The 17,385-nt window shown below is 38.9% G+C and overlaps 1 protein-coding gene across 1 annotated transcript in view; it reads right to left on the reverse strand.

The window, feature by feature from the left end:
* Nucleotides 1-17,385, reverse strand: part of Tlk1 (tousled like kinase 1) — a 120,975-nt gene that overhangs the window by 21,646 nt on the left and 81,944 nt on the right. The window contains exons 7-12 of the mRNA XM_059260666.1: nt 13,718-13,807; nt 12,453-12,545; nt 7,153-7,263; nt 6,918-7,054; nt 4,300-4,488; nt 66-132 (exon numbers count right to left, since the gene is read on the reverse strand). Of these exons, the coding sequence (XP_059116649.1) occupies nt 66-132; nt 4,300-4,488; nt 6,918-7,054; nt 7,153-7,263; nt 12,453-12,545; nt 13,718-13,807 (687 nt within the window). The remainder of the gene's footprint in view (nt 1-65; nt 133-4,299; nt 4,489-6,917; nt 7,055-7,152; nt 7,264-12,452; nt 12,546-13,717; nt 13,808-17,385) is intronic.

Here is a 17,385-nt window from a genome sequence, read left to right on the forward strand (position 1 = left end):
TTAAGCAATGAACGCAGTTCTCCACTCTTGACAACAAACTAGAGACCCAGCATGGCTGCACGTACCTTTTTGAGATGTCCTAGTCTAAGTTTGAAAATTTCCTCTTGCTCATGATATTCTGCCAGAGTCAGCCTGCCAAAAGGGAGAGTTTAAATCTACATTGAGATTAATGCTTAGTACTTTTTAAAAATTAAAAACAAAACATGAAAAAAAATCAACCAAATACAAATGTTAAAATACTAATAACTTGAAGCCTAAAACACAGAAGTCATAGAACGTCTTTAAGATATTCTTCTGCACACATTTAACATTTCCAGCTAGAGTAATTAACTAACTACTATGCAAGAGCTGTGAGCACACTCCTGTAACTACAAAGCCTTCACAACTGCATCATTTGTGAGGGCCTCAGCCTCAGCAAGGAGATCAGGAGTAACAGACCAGCCTGGGCTAAAAGCTGGACCCTCTCACAAAACAAAACTGTAGCATGAATTGTTGCAAGGCGCATGTGGATGGGGCAATGGAAGGAGGAGGAAACACGAGGCTACAGGTGAACAAAGTGAGGGAAAAAATAGCAAAGAGCTTCTGGGTAAGCAAATATACCACACGTACAGGTGTACTTACTAACATTGTTTTCTAGTCTTAAAAAGTATGGCTTTTTCACAAAATGGCTCAGAATTTTGTCAAAGTATGTAATTTTTTAAAGCTAGTTATATATATGAAAACATTGACTTTTTTAAAACCGTAATTATAAAATATAACTAAAATCTGGTATTTGAAAATCAAAGTTAAAGAAAGCATGGTTTTTGAAGCAAGATTCTATCATGTCCAAAGCTCCTACATATGTAGACTAATACTAGAGTTTCTTCAATCTGAACGGATGGATATTATTGTCTTAAGTTTGCAGGCTTCTAACTTTAACATTTTACGATTACAGCTGTCAAAAATGACAAAAGCTGTAAATACTCTCTCCAGGGAATTTTGCATATAAATAGTTTGAGGTGTCCATAGGTGCCAATTTCAGGATTCCTATCCCAGGGACGTCTTATAACCATAATGTAAGCTTTTTAGATTGTCTGCTGTCCATTTGCATCAATGAAAAATGTTTTTAAAGAAATCTATGGTGCTGGAGAGACAGCTTAGTGACTGGGAGCATGTACTACTACTCCACAGGACCAGAGTTTAGTTCCCAACATCATGGTGGAAAGCTCACAACTGCTTGTAGCTCCAGCACTGTGGCAGTCTCCTATTCTGAGATCTGCCAGCACCTACTACATACATGTGGTATATACTCACACACACACATAAATAAAAATGTATTTTAAAAAGAGAAGGAGCAGGGTGGTGGTGGCGCACGCCTTTAATCCCAGCACTCGGGAGGCAGAGGCAGGCGGATCTCTTTGAGTTCGAACGAGCCTGGTCTACAAAGTGAGTTCCAGGAAAGGCGCAAAGCTACACAGAGAAACCCTGTCTCGAAAAACCAAAAAAAAAAAAAAAAAAAAAACAAAAACAAAAAAAAAAAAAAAAAAGAAAAAGAAAAAAAGAAGGAAATATATGTATTTAGATCAAAGGGATATTAATCAGGATCTCATGCAGAATAACAGAGCTAAGCAGACAATGTTAACATCAACAGCTTTAAATCATCAGTTATTTTTATTATGTGCTTTAACATGATTTAAAAAATTTATCCTCGCCAGGCGGTGGTGGCACACGCCTTTAATCCCATCACTCAGGAAGCAGAGGCAGGCGGATCTCTGTGAGTTCGAGGCCAGCCTGGTCTCCAAAGCGAGTTCCAGGACAGACACCAAAAACTACACAGAGAAACCCTGCCTCGAAAAACAATAAATAAATAATGAAAAATTTATCCTCAAGCAAGTCAATTTGTCATGTTACTTACCAAATCTTTTATGCATACATTTATGGAAACACACAGCTAATTTCTTCCCACATAAATTATACTCGTTATTAAATTTTTAATAATGGATAATAAGCAGATAGCTCCTATTACTTATTATAGATAAACACAAGTTTATCTATTTAGGAGCTTTAGAATGCTCCTAAATAAAGCTATCAGTAGGTTTATGTTCATTTTTTTACTTTGAAAGTAAACAATTTAAACCTGGTAAGACAACTCTTGATAACCTTCCATAGTGAGTCAGTGAGAATTTCACTGTACAGCTCAGACAAGCCAGGCTGGCTTCAGATTCAGAGACCCACTTGCCTCTGCCTCCTAGGTGTTGGGATTAAAAAAGCACTTCATGATAGTTTAACAGTATCAGAGTTAGGTAACAGAAATACCAGAAACTACCAAATACTCAGATTAGAAGAAACTTATCACTCAATGTTTTAAAGACACTGCTCAAGCACAAGCTGTACTGTTAGTCAGATTGTTGAGAGGCATGCAGCCTAACTCATTATTATAATCCAGTACATGTTTGCTGAATATTTCATCAGGAGTCAAGCACTGATTTAAAAAAAAGCTCACAATTTTAAGATGACAGCACGATACGAGGGAAATGAGACTACTCTGTCCCCGCAAATCAAGTAGGACTACGGAAAACATTTTTAACCTGAAAAGAACATTTCTCCCTAAGATCAGGGACAGGACAGGATGCCCACTTTGACTCCTCCTCCTCAGAACTATACTGGAAGTAAATAAGAGCAAGAAAAAGAAAAGGTATCCTAACTGTAGAGGAAGAACTAAAAGTATCTTCACAACTCTACATACTAAAAAAAAAAAATCTCAAAGAAAAGCAAAAGGATAAAAACCCAGTAAATAAGTTCTGTAATGCTTTAAGATGTGAGACAACACACAGAAACCATTGTTTCTACATACTGGAAACAAACAACCACAGATGATTAACAAACAGTTCTCATTTCAATAGCATTCAACAGAAGCCAAATGAAAAGCTCTAGAAATAAATTTAAATCAGGAGGTTAACAACTTTATGTGAAGAACTATAAAAACCCAGGTGTCTACACAGCAGAGTCAAAGGACCAGGTGTCTACACTGTGGAGTCAAAGGACCAGGTTTCTACACAGCAGAGTCAAAGGACCAGGTGTCTACACAGCGGAGTCAGAGGACCAGGTGTCTACACAGCGGAGTCAAAGGACCAGGTGTGTCTACACAGCGGAGTCAAAGGACCAGGTGTCTACACAGCAGAGTCAAAGGACCAGGTGGTCTACACAGCGGAGTCAGAGGACCAGGTGTCTACACAGCGGAGTCAGAGGACCAGGTATCTACACAGCGGAGTCAGAGGACCAGGTGTCTACACAGCGGAGTCAGAAGACCAGGTGTCTACACAGCGGAGTCAGAGGACCAGGTGTCTATACACAGCAGAGTTAAAAGCCAAAAGTCTAAGACAGCTACTCTGTTGCCAAATATGGCTCTTCACTGTGCTTCAAAAACAACAGTCACTGGACTAATTGTAGCAGAAAATTAGGAATGACTTGAAGAAATGCTATTAGATGATTTTGAAGAAGCTGGGCATGGGTGGTCTCTACATGTATCCCCAGATTTTTGGCAACCTGAGGCAGAAGGACAGCTTGAGCCCTGAAATTCAAGAGCAACCTGGCAACATAGGGAGATGAAGACAAAAGCAACGGGCTCAACAAAAATGGAGGGAGGTGAGAGAAAGATGAAGAGGAGTGAACGAACAGCCTGCAAGAAGAAGGGGTAGGACCAGTGCAGAAACACGAGACACGGCCATTATGTGCGTGGTGATGCCGTTCGGTCTCACCGTGTGTCTGTAATGCAATGAGGACTTTGTTCTGCTGGCTGCTTTTAGAATCACTGACAAGGCAGGGATGAGGGTCCAGCACTGTCTTTCAACAGAGGAGACAGGAATGTATCTACACAAAACAACAAGGGTACCTACATCTTCACGCACATAAATTCCTCTACAACTTCCTGAATTTTCTATAAACATATAACTTTTTAAGCATCTCTGTCCTTTGAATATAAAAAAGTAATTGACACAGAAAACTTAGAAAACAAAACAGAAAAGAAACAACTATCTGTAACTACCTGTGAACTGAGTTCATAGGTTTGGAAAGTAACTGCAATGTACTAAAAAAGCACATTAATTTGAACACTAGATTGGTATAGCCAACTGATTCAGATACACAAGAGGAGTAGATTCCACTCTCCACTTAAAAATTCAGACTTGGAGCTCTATCTCAGAGATAACTTTTCAATTACCATCTTTTCTGGCTATAACTATTTTCGTTTTTACAGTATCAACTATGAATAACTGCTCACTGCTAATGATGTTAAGAGAGAAGTTTCACACAGAGGCTTACAGTTGTGGTAAATTTGGCCTAACAAAGGGATCGTTTTCTGCTCCATTGACTGCCTTGTTTTTCCTTTGTTTTGGTTCAGAATTGGTAGCAGGTGCCTGAGAATTATTAGCTGTGGGAGGTTTGCGTTTGGCTAGAAGTTTCCTTTGCCGTTCAATATCTTCCCTTTGCTGATTCACCCATTCTTGTTGCCTGTGTAAAAATGAACAAACAAAGCCATATTAATCTCCCATTACTTTCTGCAATTAAAAATAAATTACATCACAAGAAACAATCACATAATTTAAATCTGTATTCTTTTGGTCCCACTATTTTTTAAAAATTTTTAAATATTTACTTAATTATTTTATTATGTGATGAGTGGTTTGTTCATTTGATTTTTAGACAGGACCTCACTGTATAGCCCAGGCTGGCCTGGAACTTACGGAGATCCACCTGCCTCTGCCTCCCGGGTATTGGGATTAAAGGTGTGTGCCACCACCACCGAGTGTGTTGTCTGTATGTACGTATACATGCATGTGCATCACAAGTGTAACCGGTGCCTGTAGGTCAGCTGAGGGTAACAGCTCCTCTGGAACGGGAGTGACAAAAGGTTATGAGCCGTCACCTGCGTGCCTAAACCAAGCTCTGACCCTGAGGTCCTCTGGAAGAGCAGCCCAGGGCTCTTAACAGCAGAGACATCTCTCTAGCCTGTTGTGTCCCACTCTGGTGAAGCAAAACAACTTACAGGTCTCACTGCAGTCTTTAAATGAGGGACAAGTGTGGGGCCACAGAGAATCTCATGGAGCCTTGTCCTTACTAACAAATACCATTCCTAGAGATACTGCATCAGTATGAGTTTGGTTAGTTTGGTCTAGTGTATGTATCTTTACTATTAGGGAGGCATGCTGATCAAACCATACTAGTGTATACACTAAGACTGTTACATAAATGAGCTAAAAACAAAACAAAGCAAAAATCAAGCCCCATCTAATGAAAGTCTAGGGTAGATTTTAAACAAACATTTTATCGTTCAGGATTAATATTTCTAGATAAGCTTATAAAAGGAAAGTGAAATTTTAATATGATGTACTACTTTCTTAAAAGAAATTATGGGAATGCAGTTGACATTCTGAAATAAAATAAAAGTTGACCTTAATGGAGGGAGGGGAGCTGAAAAGAAACAGCATGAAAATTATTAATTTGGAAATTTTACTTATTACATTAATAAATATAAATTTATTAGCAGTTTCCATTGAAGACTCTAAAACAATTTTCCAAAGAGCTTAGATTCTAAAAATTAACAGATATTATGTCTATTAGAAAATTACAGGTTGGCTGTAGACCTGTAATCTCAGAATGTGTGTGTGTCAGGGTAGGAGTTGCAAGTTCAAGAGCAATTTAAGTTACGGAGCAAAACTTGCATCAGAAAGTTGGGGGAGCGCATGTGTGGAGGTCAGAAGGTACTTCCGAGAGTCTGCTCTCCTTCTACTGTGTGAGTCCCAAGAACAGGCTCAGGTCATCAGGTGCAAGTGCCTTTACCCGATGAGCCATTTCTACAGTCAACAGAGGAACTTACGGTCAGTTCACTCATCCTACAACACACAGAAGTTTATTCTGATAGTAACAATGCTCCTTTTGGGTCTCCTGTCATGTCTACAAAGAAAATGCTATATCTCTACATGGTCATGCTACTGAGATTTAAAGCAAGCCAAACGTTTTGCCCCACCCCATCCTTCAAACAGGGAACCAGAGCTCTGACTCTGTGGCTGAAGGATTGGTGTGTACACATTCCCTTCCTGCGGCCTGAGTGTGGGAGCAGAGCTGAGACAAGAGTGAAAGAATCAAGAACCAAGACAGAAATTCTCCAAGAATGCTATGTTAACTGTTTCCCTTCGGATGTAGGGGTAATCTAACGTGCTCTTACTTACTGAGAAGTAAACTGAGGGACAGGGACAAGGACGCAGCACAGCAGTGGAGCACTTGTCCACTATATGTGAGCCTTTCAGTTAGATTCCCAGAACCCCGAACAAAAACAATCAGAAAATAAATTTTAAATGTATTTCAGAAGAGGCTGTAAGTACAAATAAATGGCCTAGTGGCAAGTAAAATATTAATGGGACAGATATACAGTGGATACCTGGTTATTCAGGGATCACAACTGGTTCAGAGATTATTCATTAACATGGCTAACTTTTCATTTATTCATTTCTCTTCTCATTTTCTAACCACTTTGGGTTATTAACAATGAATGTGAACATCCTGTAACAACACACAGTAAGTCCTCAATCAGTGCTTTTCATATGTGCTAAGTTTTGTGAGTCCAAATAGTAAGGAGATGCTAAACATAATTCCAAATTTGTAATTCTTTAAAGCAATGAAAATCCGAACTAGTAATTTTTAAAAATGCAACAACAGGGCTGGAGAGGTTGCCCAGGGCTCAAGAACACACATTCTCTTCCAAAGGACCAAAGTTCAATTCCCAGCATCCACAGCTGGTGGCTCAAAGCCGCCTGTCACTTCCGCTCTGATGCCTCTGGCGTCCACAGGCCTCTACACACACACACACACACACACACACACACACACACACACACACACACACTTAAAAATAAATTTAAAAAAATGTAACCATTACTAACTTCACAAGATTTTGAAATGCAAAACCATCTGTCCACTGTTCAGTAAAAGAAGCGCCATGTCGAACTGTTGTGAAGTGCCCAAGGCGTAACCGGTCCTGCATACTCTTCTCTCTGCTTGACAATTTTTCTTGTGTACTCTGAAAATGAGGGAAAATCAATTATATTCATTCAGATTTTAAAGGCATGCAAGGCAAAGCAAGGTACTGAGGGAAAGGAAAATTTAGTGCTAACTCACCTTTTCAATAAGAAGTTTCTTGCTCATTGAAATACACTTATTTAATCGTTCTTTGTATTTTTCAAGTAATTTTTGTTGATCATCTATTTGCCGCCTGAGATCACAGTTGGCCTACAACATGAGTCGAAAATGAAAGGTATAGAATCAGTGTATATGAAAATCTTAGTAATGCTTTCAGTGTTTTGAGTAAATTACACAGGTAAGGTAAATACTGAGTCTATTTACTATTAAATACTAATTTAACTGCATAGTAAAAAGTACGGAAAATTTATATATACATTCTAGACATTTACATGTATATTCTAAGGTATATAATTGTGGCTACATAATTTGAATCTAAGTTTAGTTTCTCTCTCTCTCTCTCTCTCTCTCTCTCTCTCTCTCTCTCTCTCTCTCTCTCTCTCTCTCTCGTCATGGCAGGGTTTCTTTGTGTAGCCCTGGATGGAACTTACTCTATAGACCAGGCTGGCCTCAAACTCAAAAAGATCTGCATGCCTCTACCTTCTGAGTGCTGGGACTAAAGGCGTGTGCCACCAACACCCACCCAATTTCCTTATTTCTAAATGGAAGTAGTATAACCTCCTCAGCTAAAAGTAAAATGTGGCATATCATGTGTGTAACACATTCAAGAGGGAATGAGAATTTCTTCTCTCACACTGCCTGATCTCTCACAACACTTTCTGCACTCAACAGGGACAATACTATTAATTTGTTGACCCAATTAACTACTTCCAGCATTCCTTGAATAGGATACCAATTCTGTGCACTCTGCAGGCAGCTACATGCTCAGAGGAGACCTCTAACTCCACAGTCTGACTAGCCTGCCATTACAGGAAGAGAATTACTTGGGGGCCCTGCTCACACACTCTACCTCCCAAATTTTCTCTATCAATAGGTCTGGAGAAGAGCCTGGGAATTTCACTTTCTCCAGCAATGCTGCTGCTGCTGGGTACGAAGATACACAGGTCTAGGCCAGTCACACAGAAACTAAGAGACTAAACAAAAATACTTTTAAATTTGGGAGAAAGAAATTGCCAACCTAAAGCTACATGCTTCATAAAACTGTGTATCAAAGGCAACAAAATGAGATCTAGCACAAACAGATCTTCACTGTTAAAACAGTTCAAAAAAAGGCTCAACATGGTTTGAGAGTCAGTAGGGGTGTTTAACTTGAACTGACCTTAAAACTTCTTTAAGGCTGTTGGATCGCCAAAATGAAGGAAATGGCATTTGTTCAAGGCACACAGAGGGTTTTCTGTATACATACAGTTGTAGAGCTGTCTGAGACAGTCTTTCACTGCAAGTGTAGCTCAGGCTAGTTTTAAACTTAGGATCCTGCTGCCCTCCTCCTGGCCCCAGAGCTAGTTATGGGCATACACCATGTATAGTGCGTATCAAGATTTAATATAAAGCCACAGTAATTACAGTCACTCTAATCTCCTTCTTGTATAATAATGAAAAAATATGTTTTATTCTGGACTGATATGTACCTAGCTAAATGAATACAACTGTTAGCTTCTCTTACAAAGAAATTTAAGTAAACTCAGTAGAATATTCAAGAAGGCTGCACACAAAATTGTGCTTTTTGTACTTCTACTCCCTGGTCTCTGCTTAGAACACAGGCCCTGTGACGGTGACGATTTCTACTGTGGCCCCAGAGGTAACCTTCAGGATGCAGTAAATCACGTACTGAAGACAGGACGCAACTTGAAGGAGCCAAGTTCTCATCAAACTGTGGGCCAACTGCATCCAGGTGGCTGCTGCTTCTGTACTTTCCAAAAGTACATTTCTATCTCACGTGAAATACTGCAGGTTATGCTGTGACCAAGTACTACAGTACTAAACACTAAACCAGCGTCTCAGGGGTGATTTAGTAATACACAAAATAAAACAAAGGGACACAGGCAGAAGGAGGTGCACTGCATTTGGAACTAAGACTTCATGGTGGAGTCTGTAGTCTAAGAAGGAATTTTTAATTCATCTGGATAGCTGGTTATCAATATAGGAAGAAATTAAAATGAAAGCCTATTTCACACTATACCACAAACCAATTCTAGTGAGATCAACAACTGTACTAAAAGATTCATTTTTTTTTTACTTTTAAAAAATGTTTGAGATTATAATTACATTTCTCCCTTCCCTTTCCTTCCTCTACCTTTCTCTGCTCTCTTTCAAATTCATGGCCCCTTCTTCATTGAAGAATATCTTCAGGCTCTTACAATTACTTCTTTTGGTATCTTTGATAATAATTTACTATACACAAAGTATAAACTATAAACCTAAGATATTTAGTAATGTAAAAACATATATAATCATCAAAAGACAGCATGATGTAATGAAAAGACATCTTACAAAGTGGAAGAAGCCAACATACAAAAAACTAAAAACTGAAAACTAACAAAGGTCCTGGGTTTGATCTTCAGTGCACGCACGCACGCACGCACGCACGCACGCACGCACGCACGCAATTGGGTGTGATGGCATTCATCTCTAATCCTAGCACTTGGGATGTAGAGGCAAAAGGTATAAGAAATTCAAGGGCAGCCTCACCTAAGCTATGATGAGACCCTGTATCTCTACTTATTTCACAGAAAACAAGACAAATAACTAATAATTATTTTTAAAAGATGTTTTAAAAAAGATGCCGGGCAGTGGTGGCACGCCTTTAATCCCAGCACTCGGGAGGCAGAGCCAGGCAGATCTCTATGAGTTCGAGGCCAACTTGGGCTACTAAGTGAGTTCCAGGAAAGGCACAAAGCTACACAGAGAAACCCTGTCTCGGAAAAAAAAAAAAAAGATGCTGAACACCAATCAATAAATAAGGATGTGTAACAAAAGCACCAGACACCATGTTACACCTGTTCATCAGTGCCATCAGGAAGAATGGTGTTTGGGGGAAATTTTGGGATTATAACGTACAAGATGTACATGCTCTGCACTTTCCTCTACTGCCTTGTTTCCTACGCTTACAACACAGGAATATCTTGCATTTGTCCTAGAAGACATGTATTGAGAATTTCTTAGCAGAATTCTTTGTATTAGAAAAATCACAAACTAAACACCAGCCAAAATTGTAAGAGTCATGTAAATTACGGTACACTTCCTTAGCGTCTTAGTGTAGAAATTGGAAGGAAGGAACAAACCAGAGTGTTAGTTTGAGTCTATAAAATCACCCCTACAAAGGCTCATGTGTTAAAAGGATGGCTGACAGCTGATGGGGCCTTGAGAGGTGTCTGGATCATGAGAGCTTATAATTCATCAGAGGATTAACTAATACACTGACTTTAATAGTGGGTCCTTGTAGAGGAAGTACATCCCTGGGAGGAGGGCTGAATTTGAAATACATGTCTCGTAACTGACCCCGCTTGTTTCTCTGTTTCCTGGCTGCCAGGAAGTAAGCAGCAGTGCTCTGTTACAGGAACATCCTGCTTTGCCCTGTGTCCTCCCACCACGATGCTCCCGTCTTACTACAGCCCAGAAGACGAAACCAAGAGACCACAGACTAAAACTTGTGAAAACTGTGAACCAAAAGAAATCTTCCTTTGCTGATCTGCTCAGGTATTTTGCCACAGCAGTGAAAAGTAACATCTAGTTACGCTTATCAAGGTAGGTCTGAATGAACACATACAATGTTCAGTAAAAACAAAGAGAGTGAAGGATCCATATAGGATAATTTTAACAAACAACAAAGTGTTAAAAAGAATGTATACACAGTGGTTGGAAAGATGGCTCAGTCAGCAAAGTGCTTGCAAGTCCAAGGAAATGAGTTTGATCCCCAGAACCAACGGTATGGGCTTGTAATCCCAGTACTGGGAAGGAGACAGGATTCCTGGAGCTCAGTGGCCAGCCTGTCTAGTCTAACTGGTGAGCTTCAGGCCAATGAGAGACCGTCTCAAAGGAGATGGAGACACACACACACACACACGTATATACACATATGTAATACAACTATAAAGAAACACAAAGGAAGAATAAACACATGTATCACTGATGCCAGAAGAGTGGTTAGCAGTAAGGGGTGTGACAGAGCAACGTTCCAAAGGTATAATGGCATCACAGATGTTGGTTTTATTAAGTTTTGATGCCACTGGTTCTCAGTGCTGGTTTAAATCACAATAGTTAATAGAAGCTTTTTAAATTATCAACATCCAAGCTACATCACATCAATTAATCAGAACTCCACAAAGTAGAATTCAAAATTAGTACTTCCATATGGTGATTTTAATGAGTATCAAGGGACAAGAAATCCTGCTTTATGCCTTACTTACATTCTAAGTATACTTTTTGGTGCATTTTTAAATTTTATTGTGTGTGAATGATGCATGTGTGTCTGAGGGTGTGAATGAACATGCCAGAGTGTTTGTGTGCAATTCATAACTTTGTGAAGTTAGTTCTCTCCTTCCACCTTTATGCAGGCTCTGGGAACCCAACTTAGGTCTCTAGGCTTGCACAGCAAGCACCCTTACCTGCTAAACCACTTACCAAATAGCTTACATTTATTTATTGACATACTTGTAGTTTTATTTTATGTGTATGTGAGTGTCTTACCTGCATGTATATCTGTGCACCACATGCATGAAGTGCCTAAGGAGGCCACAAGAGCACTTCAAATCCCCCAGAACTGAAGCTACAGAGGACTGGGAGCCACCGTGTGGGTTCTGGGAACCCAAGCCAGGGACTCCGTGCAAGAGCAGCCAGTGCTCTTGTCCACTGAGCTGGTTCACCAGTCCCTGAATTTATTTTTAAAAATAAAGTTTCCATTAAAAATCTCACAGGACTATGGCAGTAATTCCATCCTTAGTGGTATCAGATGTCAGGCAGAGTAAATGAATATCTGACTGGTGGGTAGATGATCAAATAAAAAAGTCTATAAATCTACTTCTTTTTCTTTTTTTTCTTCCCCGAGACAGGGTTTCTCTGTGTAACCCTAGCTGTCCTGCAACTAGCTCTATATATAGCCAAGGCTGGCCTTGAACCCACAAAGATCCACCTGCCTCTGCCTCACAAACGCTGGGATTAAAGGCATGTGCTACCACCCAGCAAAAGTGCTTATTTTCAACATTTATTTTTATTTTAATTAGGAGTCTGCATCTTTGTACACAGGTGTGAAGGTGCTTACAGAGGCTAACAGCTGAGCCATCTCTCCAGCCCCTAAAGTAGACTTTCAATCACATACTTATAGTACCAGAAAAAGCTTATTGTTTTAAAATACAGAACCCTTTGTCATATTCAGTATTTTCTCAAGTTTTACTGTTGCCAAAATAAGTCACATAATTTCCCCTCCGTGACACATTACTTACCCTGAGCAAATCATCTATCCGACCCTCCTTCTTTTCCAGGTCCTGATTTTTATTACTTTCTAATGCTGCCAATTTCAGCATTGTAAGATCAGTCTAAATGAAAGAAAGCTATGTTATTATCTCTATCACATACACTATTACACATAAAAAAAATTGTGAAGGCAGATTTCAACAACTTCAAACAGCAAAGAAAAAGTCTATGGTATGTAAGCAGCCATCTTAGTGTAGTTTTAAGCTTGAACTTCTAAAGAATAAATGCTGAAAACCTTGTGTACAATTGATTAAAGCTCATACACAAAGCTTTGCACTATACAAAGATCTAGCGATCCTTTTGCTTTGTGAAATCAGTTTTTAAACTGTTTCTGACAGGTAAAAACTGTCCATATTTATATGGTAGATATGTTTTGATCAAGCTGGCCTTGAACTCAGAGATCTGTCTCTCTCTATCTTGGGAGTGCTGGGATTAAAGGCATGAAACACCACACCCAACTCAAAGAAAGTTTGATACATGCAAAACAATTTGTATATGAACCAGGAGTCTAATGAAAATACACTGTTGCAGAACCAAGGTGCCCAACTGACAGATTAACTCCTCAATTTCAAGTGTGAAAAATGTATTAGCCAGAAACTGACACACGTGAAAAATAAACAAACATACAAACAGACAGTATGGGCTAGGTGTACAGTTTAGTGGTAGAGCACCTGCTTTTTACTTGCACAGGGCCCCAAATTCAATCCTCTGCACCAAAAAGCAAAGCAAAAACAATAAAAACCACTCCAAAACGTGTGATCTGTGTTCAAAATTCATGCAACAGAACGTTAATAGTAATGACAATGACATTAATATAATCAAAGTACTTTGATCTAAGTGATTTTTCTAAATGGTATAAACATACAGACATTGAAATGAACTTTATCAGTCACTTAAAATCAACACAACAGCATCATGAAGATATCTACTACATATCTATTCTTGGATATTAAATTCGAAACCATTCAGTGAGCAAGACTGGCACATGGTGACTGTTCTGGCTCTTTTACTGCCTGAGACATTTGCTCGAGTGTATAACCAAGTGCAAGCTGGTTCTAAGATGGATGCTTCAGTTCCCTCTGCCCTGCAAACATTTTAGTTTAGTAATTTAGCTCTTATGTTCAATTTTACTTTAAAATTATATCCAGAACAAACCATAAACACTTTAATTGTTAAAATAAACATGGTCCGAAGTCTCTAAAAGTCACAGCAGAATTTTAAAGCTCTCACTCACCTGAGTGATCTTAAAGGATAACTGCTTTGGTTGTAGAACAGGGTGGTCCCCGAAAGCTAATGCAGTAGGAGAAGGGCTATTCGGTCGGACCTGAAAAATATGGTAAAAATTTCTACCTTAGGTAAAAAACCAAAAACCAAAAACCAAAAACCAAAACCAAAACAAACAAACAAACAAAAAAACCATTTCTACTCAGCAATAATTACTTAACATTTCTGAAGAAGATTTTTATCTCTTTTTTTTTGTTTCTTTGTTTGTTTTTTCAAGACAGGGTTTCTCTGTATAGCTTTGCAGCCCTGGCTATCTTGGAACTAACTCTGTAGATCAAGCTGGCCTCGAACTCTCAGAGCTCCGCCTGCCTCTGCCTCCCAAGTGCTGAGGTTAAAGGTGCACGCCACCACCGCCTGGCTGATTTTTATCTTTTAATAGCTTTTTAAAACTTTTAACCAGGAAGGGGAGGCTGGAGGGGCGGGAGGAGGGAAGAGGGAATCTTTGATTGGTGTATAAAGATGAATAAAAAAATTTTAATAAAAAATTTTAATCATCATTTATTTATCCAACAAGCATTCTTGAGTACCTCCTGCATGAGGCCCAGTGTGAACAACCATACATTCCTTGACCAAAAGGGGCTATACTAAAGATCCATAAAACCTTAATGCTTTATAAACAAAGTATGACCAAATCATTCTGAAACAAAAATATTAAATAGGTTATCCTGACTAAGAAGAAATCTAAAGAATCCTGTATAATAAAGCTAAAAGAATCCTGTATAATAAAGCAACCTCTGGAGGCATCACCATCCCTGACCTCAAACTCTACTATAGAGCTACAGTAATAAAAACAGCTTGGTACTGGTATAAAAACTGACATACAGACCAATGGAATCAAATTGAAGACCCTGACATTAATCCATGCACATATGAACACCTGATTTTTGACAAAGAAGCCAAAACTATACAATGGAAAAAAGAAAATATCTTCAACAAATGGTGCTGGCATAACTGGATGTCAATATGTAAAAGATTACAAATAGATCCATATCTGTCACCATACACAAAACTCAAGTCCAAGTGGATCAAAGACCTCAACATAAATCCAGTTACACTAAACTTAATAGAAGTAGGGAGTAGGAAGTACTCTTGAACCTATTGGCACAGGAGATCACTTCCTAAATATAGCACCAGCAGCACAGACACTGAGCACAACAATTAATAAATGGAACCTCTTGAAACTGAGAAGCTTTTGTAGGGCAAAAGACATGGTCAATAAGACAAAAACACAGCCAATAGAATGGGAAAAAAAGACCTTCACCAACCCCACATCTGACAGAGGGCTGATCTCCACAGTATATAAAGAACTCAAGAAACTAGACATCAAAATACTGAACAATCCAATTGAAAAATGGGCTAAAGAGCTAAACAGAATTCTCAAAAGAAGAACCACAAATGGCTGAAAGACATTTAAAGAAATGCTCAACATCCTTAATCATCAGAGAAATGCAAATCAAAACGACTCTGAGATACCATCTTATACCTGTCAGAATGGCTATGATCAAAAACACTAATGACAGTCTATGTTGGAGAGGATGCAGAGCAAAGGGAACACTCCTCCACTGTTGGTGGGAATGCAAATTTGTACAACCACTGTGGAAATCGGCATGGCGGTTTCTCAGAAAATTGGGAATCGATCTACCTCAAGACCCAGCCATACCACTTGGGCATATACCCAAGGAATGCTCAATCACACCACAAAGATACATGCTCAACTATGTTCATAGCAGCCCTATTTGTAATAGGCAGAACCTGGAAACAACCTAGATGCCCGTCAACTGAAGAATGGATTAAGAAAATGTGGTACATATACACAATGGAGTACTACTCAGCAGAGAAAAACAATGACAGCGTGAAATTTGCAGGCAAATGGATGGAACTAGAAAATATCCTGAGTGAGGTGACCCAAACCCAGAAGGACAAACATGGTATGTACTCACTCATAAGTGGATTCTAGATATAAATCAAAGAACAATCAAACTGCAACCCACAGAACCAAGGAGGCTATATAGCAGGGGGACCCTAGGATGACTGTGGCTTATAGTAAGTTTTGGTTTTACTCAATTACTGGGCAAGCCTCAATGAAACATTTCTCTATTAGGATAAGAATTTATACTGTATCAAGCTGATAATAGAAAAATTTAAAAAAAAAAGAAAAACAAAAACAAAAATTAAATAAATAAAATAAAATAACATTAAATAGGTTATCCTGACTAAAAGAAGAAATCACTGGGCATAGTAGCTCACGTCTTTAATCCTAGTACTTGGGTGGCAGAAGCAGGCAGCTCTCTGTAAGGCCCAGGGTAAGCAAGGCTACAGTGAGACTCTCTCTTAAGGAAAGGAAGGCAGGCAGGCAAGACAGGCAAGAGAAAAGAAAAAAAAGTGAGAGAGGTGGGAGAAAGGGGGCGGAGGAGGGAATGAAACCAAGCATAAAAGCTTGAATACAGACTTTTTAATACTAGACTAGTAAGCCATGGCCATAAGTCCTCTGAAATCACATCTGTTCATGAGTTTCACAGTTATGTAGTGACCTGTATCAATACTATCTCAGCTTTCAAAGTTCAGTCTTAAGCCTTCCTTTGCAAATGGCAATGGTACCCCAGGGAACAAAATGGGTAAGACAACTAAGTTCATCTGCAGACAAGGAGTAGAAGAGGAAAGGGAAAACAACAAAGGTGCTTGAATAAGTAAGAGAAAGGCTGGTTTTTACCAATTCACAATTCAATCTTCAAATTACTGAAAGCCAACTTTATTTTTCTGGTTAAATAATCAATTTCCAAGTAAATGAAAAGTAAAATCTAAGATGCAAAGCAATGCACATAAAACTTTTGTCTTAAAATGTTAGAAACAAATTTTAAAAGTTATAAGCTAATTTTAGCATCTTTCTCCTATGCTGAACTGAATAGACTTTTTCTTAAGAATTCCCCTAAATGATTCATGATTATTCTTATGTTAAGAAATTTAATCAATAACGAAGTTAAAAATCAGAAATTAGTAACTGAATACTTACCTTAGACCACACAGGCTCTACAGAATTTTTTCTTAATAAAACAACACTACTGGATACATATAGTCAATTTAGGAAAGCTTCAGCCTAAGAAACTCATCATTTAAAATTCACTGAGACAGGGTCTCAAATAGCCCAGGACAGCCTCCAACTCCCTCTACAGCTGATGACATTGAATTTTTGTTTTTTAAAATATATTTAGCCAGGCGGTGGTGGTGCACGCCTTTAATTCCAGCACTCAGGTGGCAGAGGCAGGTGGATCTCTGTGAGTTCGAGGCCAGCCTGGGCTACAGAGTGAGTTCCAGACACCAAAGCTGCACAGAGAAACCCTGTCTCAAAAAACAAAACTTATATACATACATATATGTATGTATATATATTTCACTCACTCACTCACTCATTCATTCATTCATTTATTTATTTATTTATTTATTTAATGTGTATGGATGTTTTACCTGCCTGTATGTCTGTACACCACATGAGTGTCTGGTGCCTGTAGAGACCAGAAAGTGTTTCAGATTCCCTGAGACTAGAGTTACAGATGTTTGTAAGCCATTATGTGAGTGTTAAGAATCAAACCTGGGTCTTGTGGAAGGGTAGCCAGAGTGCTC

This window comes from Peromyscus eremicus, chromosome 4 (assembly GCF_949786415.1).
Source record: "Peromyscus eremicus chromosome 4, PerEre_H2_v1, whole genome shotgun sequence".
In the NCBI taxonomy this organism is placed as follows: Eukaryota; Metazoa; Chordata; class Mammalia; order Rodentia; family Cricetidae; genus Peromyscus; species Peromyscus eremicus.